Genomic DNA, 18,625 nt, shown 5'->3' on the forward strand with positions numbered 1-18,625 from the left:
GATTGGTCCAAACACCAGCATAACCGAAACTCCAGCAGCGTCACGGACAATCATTGGTCAACTGAAACGCCAATCATATATGACCGCGCTTTCATGATTAACACGACTAGTAAGTCATAGAAAGTACAGTTGTGTTTTGAAATGAGATAAGTCTAATTGTGATATTTCTTAGTACTTTATGAAATGTCAAAATGTAACTTAGTCGCTGTAAGGGAGTCACAAGAAGATCCGTAGTATAGGCAAAGACGTTATAGGTTATGATCGCAACACATTTATCTGAGCAAAGTGGCGCTCTCAAAGTCGACACCATGCAGCCTGCACAGGAATTACTCATTTTCTGGTAAGGTATCTACTTTAACTAAACATACAAATGTTGTACATAGTATAGTGTCGTGTTATACAGTTTAGTAAGTTGCAAATTATGTTTTTTATTTCGAAAAAGTATTTAAAAATAATAATAATTCAGCAAACACACACACGCACACACACACATACCGGTCAAAAGTTTGGAAGCATTACTATTTTTAATGATTTGAAAAATCAGCGTATTAGAATGATTTATGAAGGATCATGAGAGACTGAAGACTGGAGTATTGATGCTGAAAATTTAGCTTTGCATCACAGAAATAAATTATATTTTAAAGTATGCTCAAATAGAAAACCATTACTTTACATTGTAATAATATTTCACAATATTACTGTTTTTATTATTATTATTATTATTATTTTTTATTAAATGCAGGCTTGATGAGCATAAGAGACTTCTTTCAAAAACATTAAAAAATAGTAATGTTTCCAAACCTTTGGAACTATATATCATAATTTTAATGTATTTGTTTTAATCATACAATGACATTTTTAAGATAAAATGTATTATCTAATCATAATTGGATGTGGAAGCCTTACCCCTAATTTCCACCAACTGCGGAATGGCTGCGGATCCGCTCCGGAACGGCGGCGGAGTCAATTGGTTTCCATTAAAGTCAATGTGTGTATTTTCACTGACTGCGGAACGGCTGCGTTCCGACTCTGGCGATCCGCAGCCCTCCGGAGCAGATACGCAGAGTTTCTATTTTTGCCGGATGCCAGAGAGCAATTCAGCACAGGGCATCCTGTTATATCGCGCAATCATTCGTGAATTCGCGAGATCTCGTGGGTCCTCGTGACTTCAGCTGTCAGTCATGGCTGCAGCCGTTCCGCAACAAATCCGGACCTGGTGAGTATTGAAGGACGGCGGAGCACAGAGCCGATCCGCAGCCGTTCCGCAGTTGGTGGAAATCCGGGGTTAGAATTAAAATGTTTTAATTAATGCGTTAATGTAAAAAGTCTAAATCTTTTCTACACATTTGCCTCTTTCCATGTTTAAAAGGTAAAGCTGTAGTGTTTGGGACAGTGAGAGGATGTCAGTGGGTGAAGTCCAGGTTACCCAGGCATGGCTGCGCTCCGAATGCCACGTCCAAGTCCCTCATGCCTGGCTGGACGCTTGTGTGAACTGGATAAAGGAGGAGGCGGATAGAGAATCCGTGCCTCAGTCGCAGCTGAATCAGCGTGTCTTGGAGCAATGGCTGCTGACTGACCTGCGGGATCTGGCCCACCCGGTTCTTCCCGAAAGGATTTCGGAGGTGCTGAAGACAGAACTGGACGGCTGTTACTGTGTTCAGATGGACTCTCTACTAGACATCAGCCAGCCCGCCTACACTCAACTACAGCGTATTCGGGGCACCGACCGCTCCAACGATCAAGTCTCGGCTGTTACGCAGGAAACGCAGAGGCCGTGGGAGGCCAAGCCCACGCGTGTGTTGATGTTGCAGCTCACGGATGGAGTGCAAAGTCTGGAGGGTATGGAATACCGGCCCATCCCGGCTCTGAGTACAAACTTGGCTCCCGGCACGAAGCTACAGCTAGTCGGGCCGATCGTCGTACGTCTAGGGGTGTTGCTCTTGAAAGCTGAGAACGTGAAGGTGTTGGGTGGGGAGGTGGAACAGCTTTTGGAGATGTACTCTCAAGGCAGAGTGCTTTGTGGGACACTTGGTTTGCCTGAGGAGAACCATCCACAAGCCGAGGAACCAGATGACCGGGAGCTTCTGGCCGTGGTAGATCATCAGGTAGCTGACAGTGGTTATGACAGCGTGACTTCAGAAGCTTCGTTCAGACCGTCTCCCCTTCACCCGCAACCCCGTCCGCAAGCGACGCCCATATCCAGGGAAGACAACTGGGATAACATGGATGAAATCCCAGATGATGACTTCAGAAGTATTCCAGACAATTTTGACGATGTTCCGCAAAACCCCGCTGATGATATGATGGACTACATTCCTGAGGACTTTGATGACATCCCGTTAGAGGAGCTGGACAGTGTGATGAGCCCGATAGATTCGCAAGTCTTGCCAAGTACTCGGGAACACTCTGAAATCAAGCAACCTGACTCAAAGATACCAACCCATCCCAAAACGAAAGAACTTATCCCTCTGAGTTTTCGCTCCAGAACTCCTCACCAAAGCAGACCCATACCCTTACATCCAGAAGCTCTGGATACATTTGGTGCAAGTTCCTCTACAAACACAGGTGGATCTTCTGGTTGCGAACGAGACGCTCCAGTTTCCGTGTACCTCTGCACACTACAGGCATGCAGTTGGCCGCCCGTCAGTGTTCAGGTTTTCCGACTACAAGCTTTCATTGTCACACTGGTGGGAAATTTGAGCGTCAGTGGCGGTGCGTGGAAACTGGGAGCCACCATATCAGATGGAACCGGGTACTTGGACGTGGATCTGTCTGACGCCATGCTGACCAATCTCATTGGCTTCTCGGGAACAGAGTTCCGAGAACTGCGGAAAGACCCGGCGAGACGCAGCGAGGCCGACAGCGGGATCCTGCATTGTCAGAGAGAGCTGGTGGATATGTGCTGTATGATGAGTGTACAGGTGGATCCGACGGGAAGAGGAGTCGTGTTGAGTGCCAGTCCGATCTCGGACAGAGAATTCTCCGAACTACAGAAAAGAGTGAAAGAGAGGAGGAAGTAAGCGCTACCTCTTCTCTTAACCTGACAGTGTTTGTACTGATTCAGTCTGTGGTTTCAACGAGATTTGAGTGGAATAAATTGTTTTGGTCCACTCAGTCTCAAGAAAATGGCTTAAAAATGCATACCACATTACATTTCAGTATTCATTGTATTCTTTTTTCGTAAATACTTCTGTTTTGTTCGATTTTTGTGGGTTTTACATGTTAATTTCTTCTGTGATTTTATCAATTTAAAAAATAATAAAGCATTTCAACATCACTTTGGGTTTTTTTGCTATGTGCTTTCTACGGTGTTCTGAGAGGTTTTAATGTGTTTCTTATACTATTCCCCAATAAATCAGATGATTTGAGGTATCACTATATTAAGTAACAGGGTGAAGGTGTAACTCAGGAAATCTTTACAACTTTTTAAATGAGATCCTTCCAGAAGATGTTTTAGAATATTTATTTTATGTAAATGTATAACGTCTTATGTAATTTTAATCTATTATATTTTTCTATTTTATTTTGATTGGTTTTATTTTTGTATTTATACATGGTATTAAATGTCTCTACTACCTACCCGGAAATCTTTCCTTCTCATGCAATTTAGAACTCTCATCGTCTGTGTGCACGTTCACATAGGCTAAGCATCTTCTCTTTGCAAGGAACATTTGAAGCATGTGGACCATATTCCTGCAAATGTGAAGTTATGCTTTTTTTTTCTTGCATTATTCCTGTCTGCCCTGCAGGGGTAAAAAACAAGCAAAAAAACAGCTAAAACCAGCCTAAGCTGTTTAGCTGGTCTTCCAGCCCGATCATAGCTGGTTTAGCAGGCTGGTTTCAAATCAAATCAAATCAAATCAAATCAAAATGTATTTATAAAGCACAATAAAAAACAACAGTAGTTCACCACTGCTGTATAATACCAAACTAAAATGAACATAAAAAGTAAATATGACCAATAAAGACTGCAATGCAATGAGAGAAAAGGAGTACATCAAAACACCAAAAACAGTTTCTATTCCTGGGAGAAAATACAGGTTTTTAACTTCGATTTAAATTAAGATTCTGATGACAGTTTAACTAATTTGAGGGAAATCGGAAGACTATTCCACAGTTTTGGCCCAACAACAGAAAAAGCATGGTCGCCTCTCAAATTTAATCTAGATCTCGGGACCATCAACAGTCTTTGTTCAGAAGACCTCAGAGCTCTAACAGATGAGTTTGGATTTAAAAGTTCACAGATAGCCTATATAAGGAGCTGATCCGGTCAGAGCTTTGATTGTTTTCGAGGGGTATAAGACCAGGTTTTCAGCAAGTTCATCATGAAAACAAGCTGTGCCTGTTGGAATTACTGCTTTGTCTTTCTCAAACTATTGTTTTTGGGACATTTCTCCCCGGTTTCACAGACAAGGCTTAAGCCTAGTCCTAGACTAAAATGCATGTTTGAGCTGTTTTAACTGAAAGCAACTTGCACTGAAATATCTTAAAATAGATCAGTCGTTGTTTTGTTTCAAGATGCATTACTGTTTTTTTTTTGTTTTTTTTCTGTTTTTTTTTCTAAGGCACGTTTATAAAAGTAAAAAATGTCCTAATTTAATTAATCCTGGCTTTTTCTAAATCCTGTCTGTCAAACCAGGCCATTAGGTTTTTGAGAAAATCAAGCAAACATCCAACATAGTCAGACTCAGCGGTAACAGCACTGATAGTGGCATACTGTATCGGTGAAATGAAGTCACAAAAATACTGAACTAACACATACACACACAATAATAACAGCATTAGGCTACGTCGTTTAACCATGCAAAGCCACATGTCCTATTCATCATGTTCATGGTTTGTCTGCTTGACAGGACCATACAAATTTGTGCATCTTGTATTAGAGCAATTAATATTTGTTGCTTACAATTCTCTCATACTGACTTCTGGATGTTCAACATGGCACCTCATGGTCTCTCTAAGGATTTGAGAATTGGAATTGTTGCACTCCACAAAGATGGCCTAGGCTATAAGAAGATTGGTAACACCCTGAAACTGGGCTACAGTACAGGCCAGGGTCATACAGAGGTTTTCCAAGACTGGTTCCTCTTGGAACAGGCCTTGCAAGGGTCAATCAAAGAAGTTGAGTCCTCGTGCTGTGCGTCAGATGCAGAAGCTGGCTTCAAAAAACAGACGCATGAGTGCTGCCAGCATTGCTTTAGAGGTTGCAGAAGGGGAAGATCAGCTTGTCAGTGCTCACACCGCACACTGCAACAAATCAGTTTGCATGGCCGTCGTCCCAGAAGGAAGCCTCTTCTGAAGCTGGCTCACAAGAAAGTCCGCAAACAGTTTGCAGAAGACAACCTGACCAAGAGCACAAATTACTGGAACCATGTCCTGTGGTCTGATGAGACTAAGATAAACTTGTTTTGGCTCAGATGGTGTCCAGCATGTGTGGTGATGTCCTGGTGAGGAGTACCAAGACAAGTGTGTCTTGCCTACAGTCGAGCGTGGTGGTGGTAGCATCATGGTCTGGGGCTGCATGAGTGCTGCTGGTATTGGGAAGCTGCGCTTCATTGAGGGAAACATGGATTCCAACATGTACTGCAACATTCTGAAGCAGAACATGATGTCCTCCCTTCAGAAACTGTGCCGAACGGCATGATAACGACCCCAAACACACCGCCAAGATGACAACTGCCTTGCTGAGGAAGCTAAAGGTGAAGGTGATGTATGTCTCAGACCTGAACCCTGTTGGGCACCTGTGGTGATCCTCAAGCGGAAGGTGGAGAAGCGCCACGTGTCTAACGTCCAGCAGCTCCATGATGTCATTATGGAGAAGTGGAAGAGGATCCCAGCAACAACCTGTACAGCTCTGGTGAATTCCATGCCTAGGAGGATTGAGGTAGTGCTAGATAACAATGGTGCCCACACAAAATATTGACACTTTGGGCACAGTTTTGACATGTTTTTGTTGCCAGATATTTTGACAATAATGGCTGTATGTTGAGTTATTTTCAGAGGACAGTAAATCTATAGTGCTACAAGCAGCACACTATATTATATATATATATATATATATATAATGTATGTATGTATGTGTGTGTGTGTATCAATGGATTATAAACCCTGTCAGTTATTAAATGTAGGCCTAATATCTAATACCACGTTAAAATCAGTGTAGTATAAGTAGTAGGCTAATACTAAATTAAATAATTGTGGAAAATAGAAAATATGTAGCTTTTGACTTTATTTTGTTAGTAGACAGATAAAGGCATTTAATGAAAAAAGCACCTCCATATTTATAGTCTTTGTGCAGTATAGCAAAAGCAACAAATGGTACAACTAGGCTATACTCAGTCTACACACTATCATTTATGTCTATAGCACAAACGACTACGACTTTTAAATCCGTCATCCTAAATATAAGAAACAATGGCTTAATTGTGATGCTTGCCTTTAACTTAGACTGCTTGAAAGTCCTTAAACAAGTACCAATGTATACCGGTAGATGGCAGCAGTGGAATGTAATTCTGCATTTCTACATCCCAAATGGACCATTTAATGAACCAGCTTAGATGTTCTTCCTGCTGGTTACATAAAGGTGCAAAAAAATAAAATTCTCTGTAGTGGAAAAGTATGCACAATTCAAGACCACAACACGTTTTCATAATGAAGTATCTCTTGTGTTAAGTAGCCTAAGCCCAAACTCCATCTGATACATTCAGTCCTGGCTTTATTCATAAAGCCTACATTCTACAGCTTTATCTTTGTGGTTTATGTGTTTATGGTAGCCTACTGGGATCTGGCCTAAAAATACTTGAGTGTCATTAACTGAGTGCACGTAAACTGCCACTTGTGCGCTCATCTAATTCTCCTTTGATTTATTTTCCCGCGTCGTGCGTCAATCTTGACGTCATTAGAATGATGCTTGACCCGGGTAACGGAGTTGAGCGAGCTGCTGTTCTGAATCGGTTCATTTAAACGATTCGTTCAATCATCAGGTGGCGACAAGTGAGTGTCCTTTTGTGTTATGAGCGAGTCATCATTCTATTAGTTAAAGTCCCCCCTGTGGTCAATAATTTGATACCTTAAAACTCATTTTTGATCACCAGAATTACATATTTAAACGTTTTTTCCTTGGAAAAAATGTCTTAATGCCTTAAAATAGCTTGAATGTAACTCTACACCTTTGCTTCATTTATACTCGGTTCTATGAATATGCTAATTAGTCTCCACTCACTCACACAAGCTTAGAGATCCACTCGTTGACGATCGCACGTTGACCTGATTGGTTGCAAGGTAGTTTGTGACGTCAGAAACACCAGCGATTTCAAACTGACTTTTTGAGAATCTTTGGTTCACTGCAGTTTTAAGGAGAAAATACTCAGCAATGGTGTTGACTTATGCATTTACACGTGGTTTGTCTTAAAGCAAACACTCTACACGATTTTAGCCCTGATTTTCCGCTCGCTGGCAGTTAATGGCGATCGCTCTACATCATCTGAGTGACGATCGCTGTTTGAAATATCAAAGACATGAGCCACTGATACAAGAGAGAAATTTATATCAAGTTTAATATCTAGACTAGACAACAAAGCATTTCATCCATTGCTTACCACCACCATCATCATCATCATAAAACAGATAATATGATTTTGACACTTTTAATTGTGAATGGTCATTATTTTATCACAATTCTGAACGAATCGTGTCATTGCTGGTTTCTATGTTAAGTTTTTTTTTCCACACACTATTTATTGTGTTATAGCCTACCGTAGATAATTTTTAAGGCGTAGTATTTTTAATCAATTAACATTTATTTTGTTCGTTTTATGTGTTGTTCAATTTATTTATAAATAATTTATTTAGTTTAATCGATTTTTCACACTGCTTTTTTAAGACTTTTCCACGGACAGGGTGTCCACCCCCTTGTGGCCCCCTTCACTCCAAAAAAAATAAAAAATTAAGCCTTTTTTCAAGATTTACCATTTCAATTAATAGTAAAATTCCATCAAATTGAATTGAATAATCTTTACATATTATTCCTACTATAATTTATAATTTATACAAAATGTTTTATTAAGCTCAAGTTGTTTTTTTACTCATTTAAAAATCTTAATATGAATAATATGAAAGGATTCAATTTAATTTGATGGAATTTAACTTTTTTTTTTTTTTTACTAAATTTTAAATGTATTGAAATGCGTAAATCTTGAAAAAGGCTCTAAGTGTAGGGATCCCGGCCGGTCCCCAGTTTGAAAACGCGCTTCAAAAGAGAAACAGCCTAGGGAAGTCGAAAACTACGAGTAGAAACGAGAGCAATTCGTTCATTTAAAAATACATTCCAAAAACGGATTCATTCACGAACGAAACATAGGCTACTGAGCTGTGCTATACATCTTCCTCTTGTCTCAGCGACTCCTGATGTTTCAAACAGCGATCGTCACTCATGATGACGTAGCTCCGATTTGCCTCCGTTTTTAGTCTTTAAGGAATTCTGTGCTAATTAGTGGCTGTCATTACCATAATCTGAGCAACATTCCTGAAAGGAGATACAACAACTGTCCTGACTTGCATTGACATGATAGTCCTAACGGAATCACAACATAGGCTTCGTATGCGATTTATCCATACGCCTTAACTTAAAGTCTCAAGTCTCGATCGGTGTAAGGATGTGACACGTTGTCAATAATCAATAAAGTGCTTTAATGATCTGTTCTCCTCCTTTCCTCGTCTCCTCCCCTCAGATGCGCATCATCCAGCGCTCGCGCTCCCTCACTTCAGCACTCGCGTTTCTCAAGTGCGCGTCTTCTGCATTTAACGCCAGCATCACTCGAGGTAGAGCGACACACACAGAGGCAAGAGGGAGAGAGGAATACGAACACTTCGAGGAGATAGACGCCCGAGACAAGGTCGACTGAGTCTCACGATCCGTTCTGCGTGTCTCGCGCTCGGACGCTCCAGACGCGGGCGCGTGTGTTTTGCGCTGTCTCCTCTCCACGCGTCGGTTTCCAGGGGTCTTAAATCTGGAGGCAAGGACCCGGGGATGAGCCTGCTGTCGAGGGGCTTCGACATGGCGGGCTGGGGGTTCCGTTGGGTTCTGGTTCTGGTTCTGGTGCTGCTCGCGCTCTGGAGGCCCGGGACCGCTTGTCCGGAGCTCTGCACGTGCACGGGCGTGCGGATCTCGTGCGTGGATGCGGAGCGCAGTATTATGGTTTTTCCAATGTTGCAGTCCGAGGCGGAGATGGAGAATGTCACAGACATGTAAGTCATACAGAAGATGCCAGGGGTCACTGAAGGTGATCATGCATGTTGTGTCAACTCTTTAAAACAGCCAGCCAATGAATTACAGCGTCATTAACTTGCATAATTGTGTCTATGATTTATTCAATTTGATTTATTGTACGTGAATTACTGTGCCAAAGTAATTTTATAAGTGCAAACCACATTATTATTGTCATTATATTCTCTTCAGTGCTGCTTCTGGTATGTCTACACAATATGTTTGCAAAAATAATGATATGAGAGAGAAGCCAATGAAGACATTTTGATGGACTTTAGGTCACAAATCACACCAGAGCGTCAAGGCCGTATTTTATCAAGCGTGATGTATTTTCTGAATTACCCTGGATGATTTTTTAAAGAGAATGTTCTTGTTGCTGTTAACAGATACATTGCAAATCAAAGCAGTTTCACATCCATTAATGAAAAAGATCTCAACTTGTACCGCAACCTCAGAAACTTGTGAGTACTAAAATGTGGAACAACTTGTATGCTCTTTATATGCGGTGAGATGGAAGTTTATGACATCGGTGTTTGTCTTATCCCTCAGAACTGTAACAAACACGAGGCTCACATACATTTCGAGGCAGGCCTTTCAGAGCAACCTGAAACTACAATATCTGTGAGTGTTTTGGTTTTGGACGAGCTGGAGGTTCAATTTAGCATGTTTTGATTGTTTACAAAGTTACAAACATCTGATATTGTGGGAATTTAGTATGTATCTTTATCAGTGCTGATCATTGCCTCCTTTTTCAGGAATCTCAAAGAGAACAATCTGTCGTATCTATCCTGGAGGACTTTTCATCATTTAAACATTTCATCCATGTGAGTCCCGGAATGTTTATTGAAGATATATTGCAGTTATCATTCAGTGTTATGCTGTGCCTCCAGTGTGACGTTATGGTTTTTCTTTGTTTTGGTTTTGGTGATTGAAATATTTCATTTTCTATGACAGCAAATTATGCTTGCACACAATATACAATTAAATAATATATTCCAAAACTATTAAAAAGTCAAATGTAGCCTATTCAAAAAAATATTTGAAAACAAAAATTGTCAAATTTCAAGGTTGTTGGTAAATCTGATCATTTTGGGGATCAGCCAGTGCCGACACTCTTGCAAATATTGTCTGATAAACTGGACTTGCCAGTTTTGCTTTTCGGTATGGTTGAATTGGATCAGTGAGGTCAGCAGAAAAGACATCGGTAAATAAAGTGAGATTAAATGCATAAAGTATATTAATGTGATTTAACATTTAATTATTGCAGGTTGGCGTAATATTCTGAGTTTCGGAATATTCACTGTTTTTATTCATTTTGAATACTGAATCTGCTTTTCTGCAAGTAAATGCATGTTCACATTTACAATAGCCATCATGTTCACACACACAATGCCTCTGCACTCACTCCCGGTTTCTCTCACATGAGGACAGGAGAGCTGTCAGTCAATACAGGGGAAAACAAAGTAACTTGCGTTATTTATTTGAAAAAGTATTTGTTGCAAATTGAAAAGTAATGCATTACTTTACTAGTTACTTCAAAAAGTAATCTGATTACATAACTCGTGTTACTTGTAATGTGTTACCCTCAACACTGTCCATATCCACTGTGTGATACATCCTGATTATGATGTAGTCCAACCAGGTTACATGTAGAGTTATTTTGGTTCTTGTGTGAGCAGGGCACTGTTATAATACACTTGTATGCATTGGTATGTCGCAGGTTGCTGGCAGGCAATACTTTGCAGTGCTCGTGTGAAAACGTGTGGTTGAAGCAGTGGAGAGGAGAGGAGTCCGAGGAGCTGATGTGTGTGGAGGAGGGAGGGAAGAGGAGAGCTCTGGCTATGCTCACACTGCCCAACTGTGGTAAGAATTACTTGATAAAGAAAACATATGGACAATACAGTCTAGATTTCCTTTTACAGGGGTCATATCATGAGTAATCAAATTATCCTTATACAGTAGGAGCTCTGTGAAAATGTACTGTAACTTTAAGAACTCAAATTTTTAGGCCATTTATTGAAACAATGTTGAAAAAACAAACATTCCATGATTCCCCAACGTTCTGATGCAAGATAGTCACAGTCCTGCCCAGACACAGTGAGATAAGATGAAGCTGGTTAGATTATTGTTAGACGGTAATTCCTAAACTAATGATAAGTGAGTGAAATAAGCAAAAGTTGGTTCTCTGCAAATAGTTCTGAAGGATCCTGATGTTTGAAACCAGTGGCTGAATTAGATTTTTTCACAAGAACCTCGATCGTTTCAGTCTGATTTAAACGGCGTTTACTGTTAATTTCACCACGGATTGTTTTGCGAATCTGTCATAATGTACTAGACTTTGCAAAGATGGGACAGTTAAAAACAGGAACCAGCATTAACCCTAAGCTTGTGAGCGCAGTGCTGTATCTATTTCACATGTGAGAGGGCGTTTACATTGAATTATAAAAAAGGACCGCAGCAAAAATGCGGCTTAATTTGAAGAATCAGAAAGAAAAAAGAAGAAGAAAAAAAACGACCAGGAAAAAATTTGATTGTGGTTGTTTTGGTGAAAAAAGAACACGAGCACACCTGAGGGGGTAACAAATAATGATAATAAATAATATCTATGGATCATTTGATTGATAAGAGGCATTCAAATGTGTCTTTATCAGTGTTAGTTTATTATTATTTACTATTTTAGTATTTATTAATAGTAATTTATTCATATTAAGTTATAGTACATTTGTTATGTGCTTTTGTCATTTTGATTACTTTTTCTCCATTCTAAAAAATGCTGGGTTGTTTCAACCCACGTTTCGGTAAAATATGGACAAACCCAACCGTTGGATTTATAATGTAATTTAAAAATGTAAACCAATGCTTGGGTTTGTCCATACAGTATTTGGTAACAATACAGTTTGTCCATACAGTATTTAAAACAACCCAACTTTTTTTTTTTTTTTTTTTTTTTTATTTAGTCATTTTATTACTTCAACTTGATTTATTTCAGTTAGTTGCAAAGGCAACATTTCTAAATCTCAAATATATCTACATATATTTAAAGATTTTCATATAATATTTATATTCTGTTTTATTATTTCAATTACCGAAAATGATTTATAACAGTTGTAATTTTACTTAACAACACCAACACTGGCCTTTATTACAAGCTTTTAAGAACTGAATCCCCTAAAACTGATTGTCAACCAGAAGCCAGTTGAAAGAATTGACTAAGACATTCCACTATGGCCTGGATAACTGAGAATCCGCATATTTGAAAGGAAACTTGCGGTTTCACTCATATAATATTCCAGACTGAAGTTTAGGTTTGTTTGTTTGGTAAGATGTGATTTGTCCAGGCTGTAGTTTTATGGCTGCGGCTTGAGACGCGGATCATTATTGATCCGAAGATCAGCCTCCAGCCAGGCCTATTTTAAGCAATACCACAGCAGAAGGGCCTCGAGGGAGGAAGAGAGGACAAGAGAGAGAGGGAGGAAAAGGGAAAAATAGAGACAGACGGGGGGATCCCCAGAATGCAAAAACACTGAGACATTTAGACTCTGCTGAGCGTCTGCTGGCCTGTGGCCAAATGTGCCTTTCTTTTCCATTTTTTGTGCCATGAAAGAAAATAAGCTGCTCCACTGACTCGTTTGAACTTGCCATCGTTTTTGGAACATCTCGAGTGCCGGATGTACATTAGAGATGTTTTGCCAAAACAGTGAAGAGAATTTTGATGCCTTTTAATCCCAAAAATGATTCACTTGCCCTTATGTCGTTCCAAACCAGGGGTGTGTTTCCCATACAACGCCGTAACTTGCTGCTTCACTACCATAGTATGTATTATTGAAGAAACCAACTAGCTAGTCACGACTGTTTCCCGAAACCGTACTGTTGCAAAGTGGTCATTCAGCCACCGTTGGTTAATGAAGTCACGCAGGTGGTGGAGTAATAACTCCTTTTAATGAATCTGTTTGAGATCGAATTAACGATAGATGTTTTGCTATAAACTACGGACATGACATCTGAAGACTAGGCCTATTTCTATCTCAGTTATTTTGCTTTATTTCCAGAATCAGTCATAGGCTCGTTCGCACATGCGCACTCTTCAAAAACGGTGCTTTAATTCTTGACAAACTAAAAGATGTAAAGGACATTTGTATGTATTCTAAATAAAAGATGGATTGTACTGATTGTCAGCTTGCTTATTTTGCTCAAGATAAGGATTTAGTGAGTCCACATGTCATGTAAACAAGAAGCTGCTTCTAACCACAGGTCGAGAGCAGTCGTTCCAACCACACAACTTTGCGATGCTGTTTGTGAATGTTCGTTAGAACTAGCCTATGTTTTCGGGAAACACTGAGACGTTGAACTATGCTGATAACGACGGAACTTGCGAACATAGTTGGCTGACGATGCTTTCGGGAAACACAAGTCGTTGAACTATGCTGATAACGACGGAACTTGCGAACATAGTTGGCTGACGATGCTTTCGGGAAACACAAGTCGTTGAACTATGCTGATAACGACGGAACTTGCGAACATAGTTGGCTGACGATGCTTTCGGGAAACACTGAGTCGTTGAACTATGCTGATAACGACGGAACTTGCGAACATAGTTGGCTGACGATGCTTTCGGGAAACGCACCCCTGTATGACTGAACACAAAAGAAGATATTTTGAAAAATGTATCTGTTTTCTAAAGTCAATGGGGTCCAGTGACATTTTGGACTCCACTGACTTTCATTGTATGGACAAAAACAATTCTTCAAAATATATTTTTTTGGTTTTTCTTTTTTGAGATTTGGAATGATGTGAGCATGAGTAGCCTAAATAATGAAAGAATTAAACATTTTGGGTGAACTGCTTTTTAAGAGTAGGAGCTGCTATTTGAAAATCCAGTCGGAACAGACTGAAGGTGTGTGTTGTTGTGTTTGCTGGATATTTAACTTCAAACATAAAAAAAGTACATACAGTCTTGAAATTATCGTAGCTGCATGACCTGCAGTTTCCGGCAGCAGAAAGAGATTCCCGGGACGTGGTGATAAGGCTGTAACCTGCGGCAGCCTGGGAGCAGATGGAGAAAGAGATCTGAGAGCTGTCCGCACTCTATGGCCTTGAGTTTAGTGGGAGCGCCTAGCGGGATAGAACGGTGTTCCTGTGATGCCGAATTGCCGATGGAGAAGTACGAGTTATCTGATATCTGAGCTAAATTTAATTCAAATATACACTTTGGTTTCACTTTAAAAATAATTGGCTGTTAGAAAATAAGAAATATGATTCGTTTTTTTAAGACTATTTTTATAGCCTATAATATAATATAACATAACATAACATAACATCAAAAATGATTGTTTTTGAGAATTGGTCAATTGGTTTTAAAATGTTTTAATGTTAAAATTAAGTTACTTTAATTTAATTTATTTAAAGTGATTATATTTCTGAACTAAAATATCAAATACATATCTCAGTGCCCCTTTAACTATACCCGTAAAATGTCCAAAAATTAGAAATAGAATTAAAGATTTCTTTAAAAGTTATTCAAAACAATACATTAAATTAAATATAGATACAGTAGTGGCCAAAAGTGATGTCCGAAAGGGTATATTTATTTTTAATGACCTTACAAGTTCAATTAAACCATCAAAATACAAGGAAAATATTTTCCTATATATTTTGTATATGAGGGAAGAATAAAAATGGTTAAGGTGTTTATCTGACAAAAATGATTTGGTTAAAAAAGGCAACATACAGCCAAAGTTTTTATTTTACTATTCAAAAAATGCATAGAAATACAAAACGCTCACAGGAAGAAGCAAACACTGACTACAACAAGCAACATAATCAGTTATTATTTTTTCATTGGTTCTCTCTTATGTGTTCTTAATATCTTTGTATGATGGCCTGCACAAGCAGATGTCCGCACAGTTTGGCATATTTCATTGCGTTATCACAAATAAAATAATCGACTCCAAGCACAGTGCAAATTGTTAATAATACTTGAATAAAGGGTGAAGATTTAAATTTTCTTATAGATCACAAAAAGTATTTGGTTTATGTTTTTGAGAATTTGAAACCCTATTCATGTTAAAACTAATTTACTTTGATTACATTTATTTAAAGTGATTCAATAAAAGAAATATAATAAATTTATACAATTTAAAAGCTTTTAAAAGGATCAAATACATACCTCTGTGTAACTTTAAATATAACCTGAAAATGGCTAAAAAAAATTAGTCATTTGAAACAATATAATATGCTGATATACAGTATATATATATATATATATGGAAAACTGGAAAGTTCACTCGCTCACTCAAAGATTCAGACACAGATACAGATAATATTGTTCCTTTTTTATGTTGTTAAGTGTCATGTCCTGAATGGCGGAAAAAATGCCAATCTGACCATTCAGACTTTTTAAAAAACGCATTTGGAAAAAAATTATTCCAAACCACTTATGTTCTACAGACCTTTAGATATATATATATTTTTTTTAAATAAATAACCAAGACAACGATACAGATTAACAATATTTTTTTTTTTCTAATTACTACTTTATTGTTAATTAGTGTATAAACGTTCTGGTTGGTGGTCTGTTGTTGTTTCTAGTTCTCCCCACTGTGACTCTCAAACCCACCAAAGTGACCATGCGGAAAGGGTTAAATGTGACGCTGGTGTGCAACACGTCAGGAACGCCCACGCCTAATCTGAACTGGGACACCTGCAAATTAAACTCAGCGCACCAGGTAATTCTGACCCTCATCTCCAAGGTCTTTCAGTTGTAATTATTAGTGGTTGTTGCAATTTCTTTTCGTGTGAATGCCAGAGGACATCCAGACTGGAGGAGCATGGGTAACAACACCATTTCATTTCACTGTTTTCTCTAGTTTGTTAGGTCTCTCCACAGCATTTTAAAATTGTATTGCAGACCAGTATTGTTCAGTCATTTTGATGATACATTATGAAAGCCATTCCTTATTCATGACATTTTGCATTAGATTTTGGTGAGAGGATTGCTTAATTATTTAACAGATTTTGTGAATTTTCCATTGTCCCCATGAAATAAAAATCAAAGTTTTTTGCCTTGTAGTATATGTTAGCCTTACTGTTATCTATAAGCTAGTGTGCTCTAAAACAATGACAAAATTTGCATTTAGAAGATCTCACTTGAGCCAATATGGCTTAATGATTTTGATGACGTCACTCTGCACTTCAGTTTCTCATCAGGTTTTCTGTCCAATCAAATACTCTCTAGAATCTGAAGCCCCGCCCCCTACATTATACATAGACGCTAAAGCTGCGGCTGAAATCGGTCACTTGTTCACACAATTACTATTTTCTACATGGTGAATGGCACATAGTGCACTATATAGGGGATAGGGAACGATTCAGACAGTGTAAATATGCTTTCCATTGGGGCGTATGAAGTCTTGCGAACCACCGCGTGCACACAATCTGCTCTGATCCAGAGACACGATAGCACAGAGCGGATCACATGATGGAGTCGGCGCAGACCAGGAACCGTATCGTAACCCATTTGAATTCTGCACAGAATGCTATATTTTAAAGAAATATGGTGTAGACTAGATTATGAGAAGAAATGGTTAGAGATTAGGAGGGAACTGCGGCTTTACTGAGCTCAACAGCTCGAGCTGTGATATAAACGAAACGCTATTGGCTATTTTAGAAAAGGGGAGGAGCTATTCGATATGTCCCGCCCTGTCTTCCTGTTTCAGTGGAAATTACGCTAAAACATTGAATAACGCTGCACGTTTCAAGGCACTTCAGTGGGACTTTAAGGCTTTGATCGATGGAACAGGGCAAAAACACCTTAATACTCGCTTTTCCACTATCGGGGCCAAACCGTTCTCATTGCCTAACCGTTCCATTCTGTGCCGATCCGGCCCAGACGGCACGGATAAGATTTTCATTTTCTGATATCAGAGCTCTTTGGAATGTAATACAAATGTGTTAGTCATTGTCTTTGAAATGCAAGAATTTACAGAGGTATGAGATGTAAGTAGCGACCGCATTATGGAGGATGATCAGATATTTCTATTATTAACTTGTATTTACTTCGCTCAAATAGCGTGCTTGGCCAGCTACAGAGAAACTTGTTTGTAATCATGCATGTGCCGAACCAAGCTGAGGTGGAAATATAACCGTAACCAATTCCTAAACCGTTCGGCCCAATGGTGGAAAAGCGGCTAATGTATATTGCAATTTGCAAACCATTTTCTTAATGAGGCGTAACAGGATATTCCCAAAAACAACCATCCCCGAATAGCTATTGGTCAACATTATCCAACTGGCCATCCGCCTAAGTGACGCCAATGGAAAAGGAAAGTCATTTCAGAGGAGGAGCAGCTGATTACATTTTGATTAAAGACAAATATTGTTTTCTTTGGAATAACATGCGACAATGAATTGTCCACAATAAGGCTAGGAATCTGTATTATGGAGTTCTATTGCATAGACTTTAAATAGAAATGACTTTGACATTGCTGTAACTCACACCCGCAGAAAGAAGGCTCAGGTCAGGTGTCAGAGCTCAAGCTCAAGCTCTTTAATGTCTCTTCTCTGGACAACGGATGCAAAATCACCTGCAGATCTGATAACATGGTGGGAGAGTCTGAGGCGTCTGTGCATCTGGACATACTGTGTAAGTTATCAAGAGAAACACACAGCTGTAAAACGAACAATCAGATACCCACTGTTTTAGGAGAATGATTGCACAAGTCTGGGATACTGCTATAATTGCTACTCATTTATACTGGATATTACATTTATATATTTTTTTTTTATATACACTACCCAAGTTTTAACGTTTTTAACAGAATGCCCAAAGGGCTACATTTATTTGAAATCTTTTGTAACATTATACATTTCTTTACTGTAACTTTTGATCGATTTTAATGCATCCTTGCTGAATAAAAGGAAAAAAATCGGTAACACTTCATTTTAAGGTGACGTAGTTACAAGTAACTACATGTGTAATATCAGTAAATTATGCATTATTACAAGTAACTAACCCTAAACCAAACCGGTAGCACTTTATTTTACAGCCCTGATCCCCAATGTACATACTATGTACTTATTATAGTCATTACAACAACTGGGTAATAACTAGGTACTACCCCTAAACCTAACCTTCACCCATAGTTACCTTATATTACCAGTTCTTTCTTAGTTAAGTACACTGTAAGTACACGGTCACCGTGATTTTGCCAAGTAAGACATGTTCCTGGATCAACATATTTTGTTGATCCTGGAATAACATTCCTGCCCCAAAATTTAGTCCTAACCCTATCCTAACCCCTAAACCTAACCCTACCCTAACTTTTCCCTAAAATCAGAGGGAAATGATAGGTGAATAACACT

At 39.0% G+C, this 18,625-nt stretch overlaps 2 protein-coding genes across 3 annotated transcripts in view; both read left to right on the forward strand.

The window, feature by feature from the left end:
- The first annotated feature begins 85 nt into the window (after positions 1–85).
- Positions 86–3,276, forward strand: rmi1 (RMI1, RecQ mediated genome instability 1, homolog). Its single transcript, XM_079896024.1, has 2 exons — positions 86–340; positions 1,370–3,276. The coding sequence occupies exon 2, from the start codon at positions 1,401–1,403 to the stop codon at positions 3,018–3,020; it is 1,620 nt and encodes a 539-aa protein (XP_079752150.1). The 5' UTR covers positions 86–340; positions 1,370–1,400; the 3' UTR covers positions 3,021–3,276.
- Positions 3,277–8,483: 5,207 nt separating this feature from the next.
- ntrk2a (neurotrophic tyrosine kinase, receptor, type 2a) overlaps positions 8,484–18,625 on the forward strand; it is a 50,130-nt gene continuing 39,988 nt past the window's right edge. For both annotated transcript variants that reach the window (XM_079896438.1, XM_079896439.1), the window contains exons 1-7: positions 8,484–9,246; positions 9,652–9,726; positions 9,815–9,886; positions 10,021–10,089; positions 10,986–11,128; positions 15,854–15,990; positions 17,768–17,906. In XM_079896438.1, the coding sequence (XP_079752564.1) occupies positions 9,029–9,246; positions 9,652–9,726; positions 9,815–9,886; positions 10,021–10,089; positions 10,986–11,128; positions 15,854–15,990; positions 17,768–17,906 (853 nt within the window). In that variant the 5' untranslated portion in view covers positions 8,484–9,028. The remainder of the gene's footprint in view (positions 9,247–9,651; positions 9,727–9,814; positions 9,887–10,020; positions 10,090–10,985; positions 11,129–15,853; positions 15,991–17,767; positions 17,907–18,625) is intronic.

Source organism: Squalius cephalus, assembly GCF_949319135.1.
Source record: "Squalius cephalus genome assembly, chromosome: 16".
Lineage (NCBI taxonomy): Eukaryota > Metazoa > Chordata > Actinopteri > Cypriniformes > Leuciscidae > Squalius > Squalius cephalus.

Coding starts and splice junctions, on each gene's coding strand:
- rmi1 (XM_079896024.1), top strand. CDS start 1,401: ATGTCAGTGGGTGAAGTCCAGGTTACCCAGGCATGGCTGCGCTCCGAA.